Below are 16,881 nucleotides of genomic sequence, written 5' to 3'. Positions count from 1 at the left end.
GGGCAGTGGCTGAAGCAGCACTGACGGGAGGGCAGACATCAGGGCAGTCTTTTCCTGAGGACAGGCTTCAGGAAGGAGTGATGGGACCAGATACTCCTGGGCAGGAATAACTGGGTGTGTAACTGGAAAGCCCAACTGGAGCAAAGATTCTTGTCCTTGCACCCTTTAAAGCCTATAGTCTCAACTCCAGAACAGGTGCCCTCTAAAACACCCCCAAGCCTGCAGGTGACTTGTCAGAGCGTGGCTATAAGCAGCTGTAATTGAGCCTATGGGCTTCTGTCCAGCAATAGATTCAGATCTGTCATTTTTCTAGCCAGTGGCCAACTTCTTCTCCCAAAATTTAAGAGGAATCCAAACCTAAGGCTGGTAAGAGAAACCCATGCTGTCTGTGGTGCCTCTGTGCTATCAGATGGGCCCTGCCTGGCAGCAGTCACAGGGAACGATGTCCCATGTCATCAGTGCCAGAGCAAGTCTCAGTATTACGCCATGGGGCTGGAGCAGTGATGGGGCTGGAGCAGTGACGGGGCTGGAGCAGTGACGGGGCTGGAGCAGTGACGGGGCTGGAGCAGTGATGGGGCTGGAGCAGTGATGGGGCTGCAGCATGGGGCCTGTTCCCTGTTCACAGAGACACGGCCGCCTCTGCCCTGTGGGGAGCTGCCACGTGCAGGCCACGTAGCATCTTACCTGCCTGGTGCTCCACACAGCAGGTCCCACACGGTCCCCAGGGCTGAGACAGGAAGAGGAGGAGGAGATGTGCTGCTCCCCATCTCTCCTAGCAGAGCCTTTGTCACCCCTCCCAGTTCCATTCTGGTCTGCTCCAGTTTGGAAATCCCCATTCCATGGGCTGACTCTGGAGGCCATTGCTAAACATCTGCTCTGGTTTCACAGACCCCCAAGGCCTTGGCAGTGGGGCTGTGCAGCCCCAGGCGCCATGGCATGTGTTTCCTCCTGGCTGGTGTCTCACTTCTCCCTTCCCTGTACTCAGAGTGGTTTGCCACCAGCACCGACAGCTACATCCTGCGGGACCTCGATGACACCTCGGTAGTGGAGGACGGCAGGAAGAAGCTCAACACCTTAGCACACTACAAGGTAAACCTGCTGGTGCTGCAGGAAAGCTGTTCCTCCTTGGAGCCTGGCTGGCCCCAGGGGTGAGCTGCGCTTCCCCCTCCACACGGGATCGTGGGGAATACACAGGGAGGTTGCCATAGCTCCATGAGAGCTTCCGGGGAACAGACATCTGCCCTGGCAAGGAGCTCGTTAATATTGCAACACACTGAAACTAATTAAACACTCTTCATGCAAAACAAGTTATTACTGACAACAGAAAGAGGAGGGAGCAAAGCCCCTATTCCCAACGGCCACCAGCCTGGCTGATTAGTACCACTGTTGTTGAGCTGCTCTCCTGCTGCAGCCACCGGCACGGTTGTCGCTGCGTGCCCCAGAGCAGGGGCCAGCGATGTGCCGGGCAGAGGCCGAGTGTAGGGAAGTGTGATCACTACAGTTGCCTTCCTGACTGTTTTTCCTTTTAAAATTAAGTGAAACCAGAATTTCTCGTGTGATTTCCATACTCGCTGTGTGCCTGGGAGCAGAGTCCTCGCTCGTCTGTGACAGTGCACAGGAGCGCAGCACTTCTCAGTGCCAGTGTTGGGTACCAGCCGTTCTGCCCAGCCCTGCTGTTGGCACACACAGCGGTGGCACAGCCCCACGGGCTCCTTCTGCCCTCCTGGGGAAAGGCAGAACAGCATCTGCACAGAACACTCCTTCCTCTCGGAGTTACCTGGAGTCATATCCAAAAATGCATCTCGGACAGCTGTGTCTGCCTGACTCCCAAGGTCTGAGGCTCGCGGCTGGTAGGGCAGTGCGTTACTGCCCGTCTCCAAGCCAGGCACAGAGGGTGCTTGTGGCACAACAGCAGTGGCACCAGCATCCCCCAGCCCCCAGGATCCCTGGGGGGCACAGTTAAGGCCCTGACAGCTGCTCATCCCTTCCTCCACAGATCCCTGAAGGGGCGTCACTGGCCATGAGTTTGTCGGACAAGAAGGACAACACGCTGAGCAGAGGTGATGTCTCACCTGTGTTTTTGGAGGGGTGTCTCTGGCCAGGGGTGCTGGGAGCCCCGGGCCCCGCGGGGTGTGTGCTGCAGGGGAGCTGCAGCCGCGCTGGGGACAGGCCACAGTAGCCACCGGCGAGGTGACAGATCTGAGTCTGGGACTCACACTGGAGAGTGGGTGGCTTCCACATCCCTTTTAGCATCAAGGTCTGTTCACTTGCAAAAGTGGGGTTTGTGCCCTCTTTTTCCTCTGGTAGGAGAAAGGAAGGTGTTCTGGGAAGTCCATGTTTCTGGTACACATTGTGGGAGGTGCAAGTGCCATGCTTGATGTCTTGCTTTGAAAACGTGTGATGCAGTATCCTCCCTCTGCTTGCTGGGACATTGGCACCTTTGTCTCACATCCTCACTGGGGATTTGTGCTCGGTGTGCACTAAGGAAGTGAAAAAACAGGGAGGATCTGAAACCACTTGATGGGAAAAGCCCTTTCCCTCCCAATTTGGTGCTGAATTCCTTGCCAGCATATTTCTAGGTTTCAGACTGTGGAAACAGTCAAAACAGAGCAAGGGAAACAAAAATTCACCTTGGGCAGAGTTCCAGAACCTGACTCCAGGCTGCCTGCACCCAGCCTGCCTCTGCAGTGGGAGTTCTTGTGCCTGTGGGGATGAGGAGCTGCTCAGGGCTGCAGCAGCCCCAGGGTGAGGCTGTGGAGCATCACAGGGCATTGCAGGGCGTTTGCAGAGCACCACAAGTCAGGAGTGCCCCTGTGCACATCCTGCCCTCTGGGTCCCTCATAGAACAGCGCTTAGGAGACCTCTGCTCCTTAAAGTACTTAGTGAGGTGCTTGCCATGTGCCCCAGAAGGTAATAAACAACCCAAAAGCAAAGACACTGCTGTCAGTTGGGGTGGGAACGGCAGGTGGGTGTCAGGGCTCGGGGAAGGCAAAGGGCAGCCTGGGCTGGAGGGCAGCTGCTGCTTTGGGTCCCTGGCTGAGCCAGCTTCTATCTCTCTTTACAGTGAAGGATTTGGACACAGAGAAGTATTTCCACTTGGTAAGTGTCGCGCTTCTGGCTGTGAAGCCCAGTGGCTGTGGGTCAGGGACTGTTCTGCCCCCCTGCCCCGGGGAGCACTGCTGGGAGCAGAGCCTTGCTCCAGGACAGACTCAGCAGATCTCCTGTGTGGCTGATCCCTGCTGCAGGGACAGGCAGGGGCTGGGCGCCACAAGCCCTCAGCCAGGCAGTGGGGCAGGTTGTCCTCTGCTGCCAGGCTGGCTGCCAGGGAGGTGTCCCCGTGGAGGGTGACAGCCCAGAGAGCTCTGGGAGCAGAGAGGTGACTGGTAAGGCCATGTATGCTCAGCAATCCTTCCTCTCATCTGCACTGAAGACTACAGGTCCTGTTCCTTCAGTGTGTGTGATGAAAGAGGAGAAAATCCTCTCAGCCTTGCTGATACTGACTTAATTCATCTCTGTGGGCTGGAATGTCAGATGTGATGAACAATCTGGATCAGGGCTTGTTAGTTTCCTTCAGAGGGGCTCAAAAAAGGTGCAGAAAGGTTATCTGTAGACAAGCTTTAGTACTGTGGGACGTAATAAAAAATAGCCAGCATGGCAAAGTAATTGTTGTGGCTGATGCAGCTGCCAGGGGCGGCAGAGCTGGGGCAGAGGCAGCTCTGTAGCCCCTCGCAGCCCTGGTCTGGTCACCTGCAGGAGTCCCGGCAGCCACTGTGGAGATTTATGAGTTCCTGCTTGTGCTGAGAGCACCAGGGCTGGAGGCTGCCAAAAGCTGCATGGATAAAAGTGTTGTGAACAACAGCAATGTCTTACAGCCTGAGCATTCCTTCTCAGCTAAAGTTTCCATTTACATCACAGCACAAACGCACAACATGCACACACATGCAGGGCAAGGACAGAGAAGGGACAGGACACCAAATGTGCATGTGTGAAAATGCCAAGATGGACTTAAATGTCTTCCCAGGTCATTATAGGGTGGTAATTAACTGACATGAGCAGTGGAATGTTTGTGTTTTCGCAAAGGCCAGGGTAGGAATATTGACTGGTCATTTTTTCACTCAGTCTGAGGAAAGCTGGCTTCCACAGAAGCCTTGTGCGTTGCTTCTGGCACCCAAGCTGCAGCCAGGCAGGAGTGCTGCACAGGGGCCAGGAAGGAGAGCAGACTAACCTGCGAAGTGAGATTGCTTCATTTTCTTTGTGTAGCTTGAGAGAGGTAATAAAGAGTGCAAGAGAAACAAATGTCAGAAGCACTGAGCATTATGAACTACTTTTAAAAAGCCATATAAGGGTTTGTGTGTATAGCACAGAAACTGCTTTTTAGTTTAATTTTATATACAATTGAAATTGTATACTTGAAGGAGAATTCAGTGTGATGCTTGCAGAGAGGAGCACTCTGAGCATGTGTGTTTGATATCGGACCAGGTTCTGCCAACCGATGAGTCCATTGAACATAAGAAGTCCCACAGACAGAGCCATAGGAAGAAAGTCCTACCAGAGATCTATCTGACCAGGCTGCTCTCCACAAAGGTAGGAGACAGGACCCCTGGTCTGTGGGGGGGGATTGGTGGTGGTGGTCTGTAACAAGACGCTTGCTCTGGGGAAGGGGCCGCGGGGCCGGTCGCTCGGGGGAGGTGGTGGGACTCCTGTCCAGGATGGCTGGGGTGTGTTTAGTGAGGCTGCCGGGCACCACAGGCTCCTTGAGCTCCTTCCAGCTTGCCAGAGCCCTCAGAGCAGCAGTGCTGCTGCATGAAGCCCCCGCCATGATCTCCCCAGGCTGGTCTCGGGTCTGTGCACATGAAAGGGATGCTGACTGCCTCGGGGCTCATGATGCACAGTTTAGACCTGAACTCATCTCCCCAGTGAGAGATCCTGCTGGGAAAGGAGATGGAGATGCTCAGCTCTGGGGGCAAAGGGAATGTCTGTACGATCTTAATTCAGATTCAGTGCTCTCTGTGAGTGCTCAGCTCCAGCAGTTGGGCTCCCAGCCCATCTTTAATCCCAGCATGATGCCTCACTGGAGCAGAGATCACAAGAATGGCCAGCAGTCTCTAGTCTTCTTTGTATTTACTGTGCAGAACAATCACAGATGTGAGATCCTAGCAGTAAGAAAGAAAAATCTCAATGCCAAAAGAAATTAAACCCAAAAGCAAGTTAATTATATCACTATGCAAACAAACCTTTCCCTCCCTGCCTTGGCATCCCCTTTCCCTGTGGCTTATCCCACTGGCAGCCGAGGATGGTCCCTTGTGCACAGCAGCCGCAGCCCCTCGTGCTGTGGTCCTGGGCTGGGGTGCTGCTGCCTTCCCCCGTCTCCACCGTGTGCACTTGTCCCGCAGGGCACGCTGCAGAAGTTCCTGGACGACTTGTTCAAAGCCATTCTCAGCATCCGAGATGATAAACCACCTGTGGCTGTGAAGTATTTCTTTGACTTCCTAGAGGAGCAAGCAGAGAAAAGAGGAATCACAGACCCTGACACCATGCACATCTGGAAGACCAACAGGTTTGGAAGGGGAAATCTCTTCTTTCTTTCTTTGCTTCGATCTCTGAGGAGCAGCAGCTGCAAAGCCTTGGTGTCCTGGACTAATCATTAAGTTGCTAAAAGTAGAAGGAAAACAGGAGGGGTGGCGGGGGGTGAAAGATGAGGCCAAACACAGGCTTGGAGAGCTTTGAACAAACAAGAGCTCAGGGGAATGGTGAGTTGGAAGAGGAGGCATAGACAGATAAAGGGCAGAATGAACTGACACACTAATGGAAGTAATGAAGGGAGAAACAGAGGAGGGATTGGATGCCGGGAGACAGCAATGGTGTTAGCTCCATGCACGGGAGATCTGAGAGCTCAAAGTCATGTCAGGTCTTAAGCAGCATGGAGATTTTTAAAAACAGCATATTTGGCTCCTTTTCATTTGCTTTCTGGCTTTTCAGCCCTCGGGAGCACTTTTTTCCACTCGTCTCTGCTTCCAGGCTGCGAGTGCAGGGCATGCCGGGGCTGGGGAGCTGGTGCTGTGCGGCCCCAGGAGCTGAGCCAAGGGACCTGTGGGCAGTGGAGGGTGGGAGACAAAGCCAAGCAGGGACGTAGGGCAAAGAGCAGAAAGTGTAGCCCAGAGAGCAGAGAGAGTGAGGGGATGTCCAGGAGAGGCTCAGCACTTCTGAGGCTGCAGCCACAGCAACTGTTTCCAGCCCAATGTGAAATTAACAACAAATTTGTCTGGGAGAGCAGGCAAGCAGACACACCATTGAGCTGCAGATTTGCCTGCGCTTCATTACCTCCGATTGTCAGTAAAGCAAGGACTTAGAGCAGCTTTCACTCAGCTGCTGAGGAGGGATGGTGGGAAGGATGAGCAAATCTGAGGAGAAAACGATGAGAGTGCAGAAAAAAAAGACACATGCAATGCATTTCACGGGGCCAGGCTTACCATCAGAACCAGATGACAGTTGCTATCATGGAAGAAGCTGACACCATTGCTACAAAAATCAGCAAGCAGGGAAGCCTGGTTGAGCAGCCCCCTGCAGGCAAACCTGCCAGTGTCTGTCCTGGACCACAGTGGGATGCAGGAGCTGCTGAAGGAGCAAAGGGCTGTGCTTGTCCTCACAAGGCTGTAGCTGGAGTGTCCCGTCCATGCCATGTGTCTCCTCGGGGTGCAGGTGTGGGCCTGTCCCTCTAGCAAGGCAGAGGGCTGTGTGCTGCCAGGATGGGATTAAATAGCTGAACCCGGCTCCACGGCTCTTTTCCTCTCTCCTATTCACTGTCAGCTCCTTCAATTCCTCAGTTGGGAGCACAAAAACTCACCTGGTGTGTGTTCCTGGCTTGTTTCCTGCACAGCCTACCTCTGAGGTTTTGGGTCAACATCCTGAAGAACCCCCAGTTCGTCTTCGACATTGACAAGACAGACCACATCGACGCCTGTCTCTCGGTGATCGCCCAGGCCTTCATTGACGCCTGCTCCCTGTCTGACCTGCAGCTGGGCAAGGTACCGTCTGCAGGGCACATCTCACCTGTCTCTCAGGGCTGGTTTAGGGGACAGCGTTAGCACAGTAATCCCATAACAGCAACTAAAGGGTGATGTCAACTCCCCCTGGCAGGATGGGAAATGATGTAGCTACAGGTGAAGCTTTATTCATCGCTGCCAGTGGTTTCTGTGCAGCCTCTCACCTGGCAGGGCTGTGAGAAGCTTCGTGAGCATGGGCAGCCCTTGCCCAGGCAGCTCTGGCCCCACAGTGGTGTGGAGCTGCCCAGGGCCATCCTGCCGACACCCATCCCAACAGGGTGACAGCTCCACACCACTGTGTCCATCACACACCAGCCACCTCCATCGCGTGGCCAGGGCCCAGCAGCTGCTGCCATGGCCTCCGAGCCCCCAGCAGCACGTCCAGCGCAGGCTCTGCTCTCCCTCTGCCTTGGCTGAGTGCACTGCTGACATTGGAAACTTCCCGACAAAGCGTTTTATGAAGAAACGCTGTAAATGGTCCCCTGGCTGGGGCTGGCAGCAGCCCAGCGTGCCGCAGGGGGACCCGCCGGGGCCAGGAGCCGGGCGCTGCTCCCACCAGCCCCAGCCCCAGAGCAACAGGAAGCCTGCGCTGGGAGAGGTTAATCCTGGAGGAAGATCTAATGAGCCCTTGATTTTTTGTTTGTTTGGGTTTTGGAGGGTTTTTTTGCATGTATTACGAAACACCTACAATTTGTCCTTGTCAGGCTGTGGGTGAGGGGAAGAGGGGTCAGCTGGAGTCAGACAGCAGATGGAAACATTTTGAGGAGTACAATAGCATAAGTGAAGGAATTGTTGAGTAATGTGGGACGAATCCTCAGCATAAAAGTCAGCTTGCATATATGTGCAGTATATTGCTGAATGTTTTCCAGGCTGGATTCTTCCTCCATGTTCTGCCTTTTGCTCTTGATACAGCAAATGTGAGAGCAGACTCAGGGCTTGTCCATCTGCAGTAAACAAGTAGTTAATAACCCAGGACCCATCTCAGCATAACACAGATGAATCAGACAAAAAAATAACTTCAGAAAGCAGCAGCATGGGTCTGTGGTGCTTCCAAGGGAAAGAAATACGCTGTGAGCAGGCTCTGTAACTTGGCTGTGTTCCTGCCATGCCTTGTCGTTGGGTATGAAAATAAACTGCTGTGGGATCTGGTGCCACAGGCTGGTGCCCATCTCCCATTTCCCCTGCAGCATTAGGCACGATACATATTGCAGCAGCAGATTGCAGTTACCCCGGGTTTCCTTATTTACGGCTGACACAGCTGAAGATGCTGTCTGCACGGCCAGAGCCCCGCCGGGCTTTTCTTCTCTGAAGAGCCTCCCTCCCCTCTCCACCTGTCAGAGCATCGGGGAGCAGTGGCAGATGCCGAGGTCTCTCCACTCAAGAGGAGTGGAGGGAGCCTGGGGCTCTTTCCCTTCGGGGTGCAACTCTGGGCCAGTCGGACAGGTTCATTCCTGGGGTAATGATATCAGCGGGGCAGGAGCGCCTGGAGGTTAAAATCATTCATGCTCATGTCTGCAAGGAGCGCAGGCAGGGTTATGCCTTCACTGGTGCAATTTGATTGTGTGGATGGGAGGTTAAGACCGCTTTGTCCAAGCTGACATTAATCAAGAGAACTCAGTATTTTCTGTTAATTACTTCACATGCACTCAATATAGGCCAGGCAGGCTGTCTTAGCCAATGCAAAATAAATCAAAGCTACATGAAAAATCCGAGAGGAACATCTCAACTGACAAAGTTCAGCTTGTAAGAGAGCTTTGTTCTTCAGTTTAAATCAAGCTGGATGCTCAAGAGACACGAGTAAACGGATGCAGAAGCCCCTCCCTTGTTGCCAGTTTCTACACGCAGAGCTGTGGAGCACAAGTGTTTTATCTGACACTTGTGCTACACTGCAGAGCATCACCTGGCACCAAGCCACCTGCCTGACCCCACGCATGCCTCAGCCTGCCCTTGCTGCAGGAGACATCACACAGACCACCTCCACAGGCTCTGTGGCCAACAGGCGTTCAGCTCCTGCGAGGAGGACGGGCTGCGCTGCAGGGCTGTGCCACAGCGCCCTGGTGCTCGTGAGCAGTGCCTCTTGTGCTGTCCCACCACACTCCCAGCTCTGTGAAGCCAGGACCAAAGGCATAGCTGCCTGCTGAGCCCAGCTGTAGCTGAGCGCCGTGTGTGCTGGTTAGTGCTCTGGTCAGGCAGACAGGATAAAACCTTTCCAGTGAGGAACAGTGCAGTGTCTGATCTCGGTGTCTCGCTCTAGGACTCCCCGACCAATAAGCTGCTGTATGCCAAGGAGATCCCCGAGTACAGGAAGATAGTGCAGCGATACTACAAGCAAATTCACGACATGCCCCCGCTCAGCGAGCAGGAGATGAACGCCCACCTCGCAGAGGAGTCGCGGGTAAGGGCTGGGGGGCTGCAGGGGGAGCTCGGCCAGGTCGGGGCACCCACCCTGGGAGCACAGGGGGACAGACAGCCTGCCATCAGCTACTGCTTAGATGCTGGACACAGCAGAGAAAGGATATTTTGCCTCAAACTTCCACGCACAAACTTCATCTGACCTAATTCCAAGCATCTTCAATTAACTGCCAGAGCTGCAGTAAACACCCACGAGTGAGCTTGAACCTAACAGGCTCTGGCACCACAGGGAGCTGAAAGCTAAATTCAGTGCCAAAGAGTCAGGAAGTTTGGAACAGGATGCCTGCAGCCCCCTGGCCAGCTGGGCCCCAGCCCCACAGCCTGCTGGCAGCTGGCCCTGGCGGGACACGGGCCCCAGTGCCAGCCGTGGGAGCTGGCAGTGGCTGCAGAGCCCGGGGCCACGAGCCACAGCTCCTCACAAGCAAACCTGCAGCATGTGTCAGCTGCAGCCCCTGGGTGCTCCCCCATCCTTTGAAATCCTGAGCAGGAGAGGCAACTGCTGTCCTGCACAGGCTGGCTCTGAGCACACAGAAACCCTGTCCAGTGGAATGAAATGCACCCTCCTTAAAGGAGCCCAGCCACATCAGGGCAACAGTAACAAACATACCCAGGCAAAACCTTCTTTTAATCTAGCTAAAGCCTGATGACTGAGCTAGGACTTGTTTGCTGCGTGACAATAATATTCCTCCCCTCTTTGTTCTGTCTTAAAGAAATACCGGAATGAGTTCAACACCAACGTGGCCATGGCCGAGATCTACAAATACGCCAAGAGGTATCGCTCCCAGGTGAGTGGGGCTGGCCCCAGCGTTCCCCTGAGGCAAGAACAGGGGGGTGCCTGCATCCAGTCCCACAGAAAGGCTGTGTCCATACTCCCACGCCCACAGCAGATGCACAGAGGGGTGTGTGCCACCCGGCTCCTGGGTGGGTGACCCTTGCAAGGGCCAGCGAGCAGCTCCTGGCTGCTGTTGGCAGCGCCTGGCTGGGTCAGACCAACGGGGATGCACAATGTGTAGACCCAGGGATGCTTTCAGGAGAACAAAGCACAGATACACAATCCACACCTAAAACCAGTGCCCTCAGCTGAGGCACTGGCCCCAGCCGGCTCCTGACCCCCTGCCCCCCCTGCCAATGCTGTGCCCTGAACTTCATTATTGCCGTGATTTTCAGGTGATTCCCCAGCCCCTGCCCAGCATCTCAGCAGACACAGGGTGCTGGGGTGTGAGCACAGGGGCTGTGGGGCAGGCTGGGCTCTCCCTTTTGGAGGTCTAGCTGGGATTTGGGCTCATCAGGGCTGGTGTGGGGAGCTGGGCTGGCAGGAGCCACGGGCCCTGCTGCAGCCACCACCTGCTCACGTCTCCTGCAGATTGTGACAGCCCTGGACTCCAACCCCACGACAAAGCGCACCCAGCTCCAGCATAAGTTTGAGCAAGTGATTGCACTTATGGAGGATAACATCTACGAGTGCTGCAGCGAAGCTTAGACCGACTGCAGCCCTGGACATGACCTTCTCCACAGCGCAGTGCCGCAGGGAACCTCCTCCAGCCGCCGCAGCACCAGGGATCGCCTCTGCACACGTCTGTGGTGGGGGTGGGCCTGGCTCACGGCCGAAGGGCTCCCTCACCTAACAAAAAGCCACAAGACACCTTTCTGAGCAGCTCAAAAGCCCTCCGGTCTGCACTGTGGCACCCATAATTTATTTGCCCTTGCCAGCCCTGAGTGGAGACGTGGCACTTACGGCACATGCGGGTCACCGGTTCCCTCTGAGCTGTGCCTGCGCGGTCGGCAGATCCCTGCATCCCTGGTTGGGGTTCCACAGGACAAGACGGGGCTGCAGGAGCTGTAAGGACAGACACAATGCAGGAGGGTAGCCTCAAGGAGCAACGAGCAGAAACGGCAAAGGCCATTGGAGCGATGCCTGAGCTCCCTCCTGCACCATCCCTCTGACATCCTCGTTTTTCCAGCACCAGGGACTGCTGTCAGCTGTTGACTATCTGCTGCATTCTGTGTATTTGTGCCTTTTAATTTTTGTACTGTATGTGTAAACATAACCACTCCTTCATCTGAGACTTGGGCAACACGGGGAACTCGGGGCCGAGACAAAGCAGTTGCTTCCCAGGTAGCTTAGGCTGGTGAAAGCACTTTAACCCTAAACCACAACAGCAGTTACAGAGCCAGAGGAGCATGTTGCATGTTAGACAGGGTGGGAAGGGCTGTTCCCCTTTCCCCAGGTTCCCAAATGCACGTGCACTGAGAGCTGGAGGTGCAGCGGGTCACCCCTCAGCCAGCTGGTCACAGGCATGGCCTCTGTGCAGGGCTCCTGCCTCACAGCCCTTCTCTGGCACAGGGAGCTTGAGCACATGGAGAGCAAATCCCCAGGAAGCAGCTGCCCTCCCTCTGCGCCGTGCACTCCAACAGCTCCCTGCGGTCATGGCTCAAAATGAGGTTGGTGCTGCAGAGGTGTCATCCTAAAGCAGCTCTTTGCTTCAGACCAGCCCTCCATGTGTGTCAGAGCAACCCAAAGAGCTCAGCATCACTGCCTGTCCTGACTTTCTCAGCCCATCAAGGGACTGGGCCCCTTTCCCTCTGCCAGCAGAGCAGCTCCAGCAGCCCAGGCTGTGGGGCGGGAAGCCCCATGGGGCATTGTCCCTCCTGCAGGAGCTCTGTCCTCCCTGCAGTGGGGCAGCCACAGCCCTCCCCAGCCTGGGCTGTGGCTAATGCCAGGGGGCTGCTGCCAGCACTCACGTGCAGGCCAAGGCACCCAGCCCCTGGGAGCCCAGCACAGCCGCCGTGTCCCCAGACTGCCAAATACAGAGGAGAAAAACCCCACAAAAGTTACTACCTCACTGCAGGCAGGGTGGGTGTGAGGCAGCCCCGCTCCTCGTCCCGCCGGCGAGGGATGGCCCTGGGCCACCGAGACTCCTCCTGGGTGACACTGCTACGGACCAGCGGCCGCTGGGCTCTGGGGTCACAGCATCTGCCAGAAACCACACTGTCAGAATGATGTGTCTGTACATAGATAGCTATTTTAAAACAGATCATAGACTTTATCCAGTATGTTACAATGGGGGGGGGAGGGAACAGAGGTGTCTGTTGTTTTGGGTTTGTTTTTTTAAAGAGAACTACAGAAGTACTTACACTGTGGAGGTTTCCTTGTCTCTGCTGAGGACGTGGCTTCAGAGCAGAATCTCTGATGGATGTAGCTGGGCTACATTCTGCTTGCAAAGTGATCTCACAAAAGACATTTTCTTGAACCTTTGTTTTTCTTTTAGAAACTGTGAATAGGTGCCAGAGATGTAGGCAGCCCCAGCACGGGAGGGCAGCAGGGAGCGCCGAGCGTGGCTGGACGTGGGGAGAGGGCTGTGGGGCAGCAGGGAAGGTGCAGGTGAGCTGGGACCAGGGCAGTTGTCCTCCGGGGGCTGCGACTGGGTCACGTGCTGGGGCCTGTGGCTTTATTATTTAAGCAAAAAGAAGTAGTTGCTGCAAGTATTTTAAAGGAATAACCTTAAGGGAGCAGAAGCTGGAGGGTTTGTAGTGTTGCTTTGAGCCCTCGAGCCCTTTGTAACGTGTGTTTAAGCCTTGGCACGTGTCGTGGGTGTAGTGCCCTTACTGCTGTGTAGTGGGAGTGGCAGGCTCTTGGAAAAGCTGATCTTTGTAATAAAACAAGGTGCTGAAACGCATGCAGCGACGTTCCTGCCCGTGCAGAGCGGACGGGCCGTGGCGTGGCAGAGCCGTGCTGTGGGGACGCACCGTGCCGGGACGGCAGCCCACGGGCAGCCCCAGTTCCTGCAGCCACACACCGCGGCTCCCGGCTGGCAGCACTCAGCACGGGGAGGACACCACCAAACCCACCCCCGCGCCACAGCTGTGCCCAGGCACCCGTGCTCACACACACAGGACCATGCCCCGCCGGGAAGCCCCCTGCTCTGTGCCTCTGGCATCTCTCGAGGCTTCTGCAACAGCAGCAGCAGTCCACAGGGCTTATTAAGCATGGCATTACTAAATCCTCTCTTCTGCCTCCCCCAGCAAGAGCTGGTCTCTCCAAAGAGATTTTGTTTTCCTGCTAGAAAGTGGATTCCTAGTAAAGCTAAATCCAGCCATTAAACGATTTGGCCTCTCTCAAAGCAGCACGCCCAGCGCCTGGTGAGAGTACGCAGCTCCTGCCTGGCTCTGCTACAGGATGGTGCCACACGAGCAATCAGTGCTCTGCAGGGCAAACCATCACCAAAGGGCCAGGTGAGCTCTGCTCACTCATTACTGCAGCATCCCCCACCCCTCCCTGGGGGCACACAAGTTCCAGCTCCATTAAAGATGGATCAACATGGCCAAGGCTGAAGTTTAAAGAGAAGTTAGTTTGCTCAGCTCTTGCTTAAGCCCCAAAGCAAGGCCAGGAGCCTTGGAGGGCATCAGCAAGGCCAGCTGAAGATTAGCAAAATCCTCTTTAGGAAGGGAGTTTTACTTCCACTTATTTTCTCCAGCCCAGGAGGACCATAACCCTTTGCATTATCAGGCTGACCTTCAGAAGGGCTCTGTTCTGTGTAAGGCAAGAGAAATTCAGGTTTTTGAAGCTGTTAAATGAAAGTGTTCATATTTTGACCCACAGAAGCTAGCAAGACAGGTTTAGAGGTGGGAACTCTGCCACAGACAGATAACAAGAGCACAAGCAATGCTTCAGTCTACAACAAACACCCCAGACTCTGTTTTGAGCCTTAAAACACTTCTTTCTCTTACCGTGGTCGGTGCAGAGGCAGCTCTCCCGGGGCTGGGGACCCTGTCCCGTGGCACGCAGCCGGAGCTGCTGCCCCAGCACTGCCGTAATCCCGGCTCAGCCGGGCATTAGCCCAAGGGCAGCGCGGAGGGCAGAGCCCCACGCCACCCCTCACCCAGGCTGCGGACAGGCCCTCAGCTCTGCACTGCCCAGGGTGCAGCTGCACAGCTCCATGGGCGCCAGGAGAGAACATGGGAGAGCAGGGGCAGAGACCCACGGGTGAGGCAGCAGTCATGGCCTTTCAGGAAGCAAGTGAAGAAGCTTTATTAGCAGGAGGTGAATACAGAGTTAAAACATGTCCCAAAGACTAAAAACACTACAGATCCCAAGGGCTGGAAGCAGGGCTGGAAGCAGGGCTGGGCTCCCAAGGGCAGTGGGGCCATCCAGGACCCGCTATGGGCCTTTCGTGCCCTCTGTGGGGGCAGCTGCCTTCTGCAGCCCAGCACCCCCCCGACCGGCTCCTGGGGGCACCCGAGGCTTCCTCACCTTGCCCTGACCCCCCTTCACCTTGGGGGCTTCTTGCTGTGCACCCTTGGGCACCTTCCTATTGCTCTTTCCCACAGGAGCCTTCTGGGGCCCCTTTGTGCCGGCTGCTGTAGGGCTGCCTTCATCACCCCCTCCCCCGTCCTCAGGGGCTGGAGCCACAGGGCGCTTGGGACGCCCCTTGCCAGGGCCCTGGCGTCGGCCGGCGGCTTGCGGGGGCTTTGCTCCATGGCTCCTGGGCTTCGCTGCTGCTGGCGGGGCCTGCAGAGGAAAGAGCAGCTCAGGCTGCCGCCGTGCCAGGGACCACCAGCCCACCACCAAGCCCTACTCACAGCCACACGCTTCGCCTGCGGCTTCTGCTCCGCTGCTGGCGGCTTCTGCTCCGCGGCACCTGCGGGAGAAGGGGTGGTGGGTGAGCCCGAGGAGTGGCCTCTCCCCAGAGCCAGGGCAGCCCGGAGGAGCTCCAGCAGCCCTTTACCTCTCTGCAGTGCGCCTGCCGCAGGGGCCCGGGGCCGTTTGGTGGCTGCTTTCCGTCCCAGCTTTGGGGCCTGTCCTCCGTCGGGACCCACCCGGCTCAGGGGCTGCTTGTGCCGCTGCTTCTCAGGAGCCAGCTGGGGTGAGAGAGTGGTGAGGAGGGTCCAGGCAGCCTCAGCCCCGCTGCCTGGGGCCAGCAGCCTCCTGCTCACCTTGAAGCGGCCGGTGGCCCCCGAGGCCGAGGAGTTGTGTGGCCGCACCAGGTCCCCTCGGCTCAGCCCTTTGCTCAGCGCCCGCTTCAGCAGGTACTTGAGACGGATGGGGTCCACTGTGGGGTACTTAGCCAGGATGAACCGCTTGATGGCGAAGACAGAGCAGCCCTTCTTGTCATCCTGGGCCCGCAGCGCCTCAATGACCATCTGCAGGGTGGAGGGGTGCGAGGAGCCCCGGACCTGGGCCACCAGGCCTGGGAGCTGGGCTGTGCTGGCAGCCTGGGCTGCTGAGAGAGGCGAGAGGCATCCCTTGGAGCTGGGCTGAGCCCCAAAGCACTCACACTGCCCAGGGCTGCACAGCTCCCCAGAAGCCAAACAGCCACCACCCTGCTCATCCCTGCAGCCTCACAGGGACTGTGGCCATCAGAGCCACAGCTCCAGGAGCCACAGCCCTCCAGGAGCCACAGCCCTCCAGGAGCCACAGCCCTCCAGCAGCACCCCACCACAGCTCCAGCAGCACCCACGGCCCTTGGCAAAGCCCTTACACAGCTGAGGCTCCATGGCAGCTCACACCAGTCTACTGCCAACAGCTCCACTGCCCACACCACTGCCCCTGCTCACAGGGCCCTTTCCCTCCCTGGTAATTTATCTGATCAGCACCCTGAGGGCTGGGATGGGCGGCAGCTGCTCCTGCTCTGATTGCTGCCCAGGTGGGAGCAGGTGCCTGGGAAGCCAAGTGCCTGTTGCCTTGGCTTTGCGAGGGGTTGGAGGGAGAAGGGGCACATGGCAGCAGAGGGTTTGGAGAGGGGTGAGAGAAGGGGGCTGTGGGGTGACTGCCCTGGACACGCAGGGTGCCTGGTGAGGTGCGGGCATCATTGCTCAATGAAGACATTTTGCTGTGGGGCACGTGGGCAGCCAGCCCACAGCGTGGGGCTGCACAGGACCTGCTCCCAGTGTGCTGGTGTGACGTGGCTTTGGGATGGCCCCGCTGGGAAGCAGGGGCCTGCACTGTCAGGAGAGACAAAAAACAGGGAGAAAAGAAGCTCCAGTAAATGAGAGGAGGAAAAGGGAGAGCTGCTTTGCTGGCCAGTGAAGGAGGAGCGACTCACACTGTAGCCTCAGGTGTGCGCTTGTGAGTGGGACCTCCCCCTTCCCCCTGCCCACTGAGTCCTGCCGTGAGAGCCCTCCCAGACCCGTGTGCTGGCAGCCTCTCCACGGCAGCTCCTGGCACAGCAGCCACCCTGTGCCCAGGACAGCATCATCCTGGTCCTGCACAGGCAGGAAAGCCAGCAAGCATCACAGGGCTCCCGAGGAGCAAACACACACCAAATCCTGCCGCCTCTTCCCTCCAAGACCAACTCCCAGGTTTGAAGTACATGAATCAGACACCAGCCTAAACACTGAATTATTCATAAACCTCTAATCTTTAGATTTCACTGAATATGCAGAAGTATCGATAAAAAAAATAATGAGAGAATTGTACTTGCAAATT

At 56.4% G+C, this 16,881-nt stretch overlaps 2 protein-coding genes across 2 annotated transcripts in view; one reads left to right on the top strand and one right to left on the bottom strand.

Annotated features, from left to right (window-relative positions):
- The window catches only part of PLXND1 (plexin D1), a 72,525-nt gene extending 59,393 nt beyond the window's left edge, over positions 1-13,132 (top strand). The window contains exons 28-36 of the mRNA XM_062008402.1: positions 986-1,089; positions 1,997-2,060; positions 3,065-3,099; positions 4,480-4,584; positions 5,394-5,557; positions 6,878-7,025; positions 9,298-9,438; positions 10,166-10,240; positions 10,819-13,132. Of these exons, the coding sequence (XP_061864386.1) occupies positions 986-1,089; positions 1,997-2,060; positions 3,065-3,099; positions 4,480-4,584; positions 5,394-5,557; positions 6,878-7,025; positions 9,298-9,438; positions 10,166-10,240; positions 10,819-10,935 (953 nt within the window). The 3' untranslated portion in view covers positions 10,936-13,132. The remainder of the gene's footprint in view (positions 1-985; positions 1,090-1,996; positions 2,061-3,064; positions 3,100-4,479; positions 4,585-5,393; positions 5,558-6,877; positions 7,026-9,297; positions 9,439-10,165; positions 10,241-10,818) is intronic.
- A 1,481-nt stretch (positions 13,133-14,613) lies between these two features.
- Positions 14,614-15,950, bottom strand: LOC133626875 (histone H1.8). The gene is made up of 5 exons (XM_062008687.1): positions 15,935-15,950; positions 15,390-15,676; positions 15,182-15,314; positions 15,039-15,094; positions 14,614-14,964 (listed from the first exon to the last, which is right to left on the bottom strand). The coding sequence occupies exons 1-5, from the start codon at positions 15,948-15,950 to the stop codon at positions 14,614-14,616; spliced, it is 843 nt and encodes a 280-aa protein (XP_061864671.1).
- Between the last annotated feature and the right edge of the window lie 931 nt (positions 15,951-16,881).

This window comes from Colius striatus, chromosome 15, assembly GCF_028858725.1.
Source record: "Colius striatus isolate bColStr4 chromosome 15, bColStr4.1.hap1, whole genome shotgun sequence".
In the NCBI taxonomy this organism is placed as follows: domain Eukaryota; kingdom Metazoa; phylum Chordata; class Aves; order Coliiformes; family Coliidae; genus Colius; species Colius striatus.
Note: the sequence above shows the minus strand (reverse complement) of the source record. Positions and strands in the feature narration are given on the sequence as shown.

Coding starts and splice junctions, on each gene's coding strand:
- LOC133626875 (XM_062008687.1), bottom strand. Junction 15,315..15,389: donor GGGCCACCGGCCGCTTCAAG/GTGAGCAGGAGG, acceptor CTCTCACCCCAG/CTGGCTCCTGAGAAGCAGCG. Junction 14,965..15,038: donor AGCCGCAGGCGAAGCGTGTG/GCTGTGAGTAGG, acceptor TTTCCTCTGCAG/GCCCCGCCAGCAGCAGCGAA.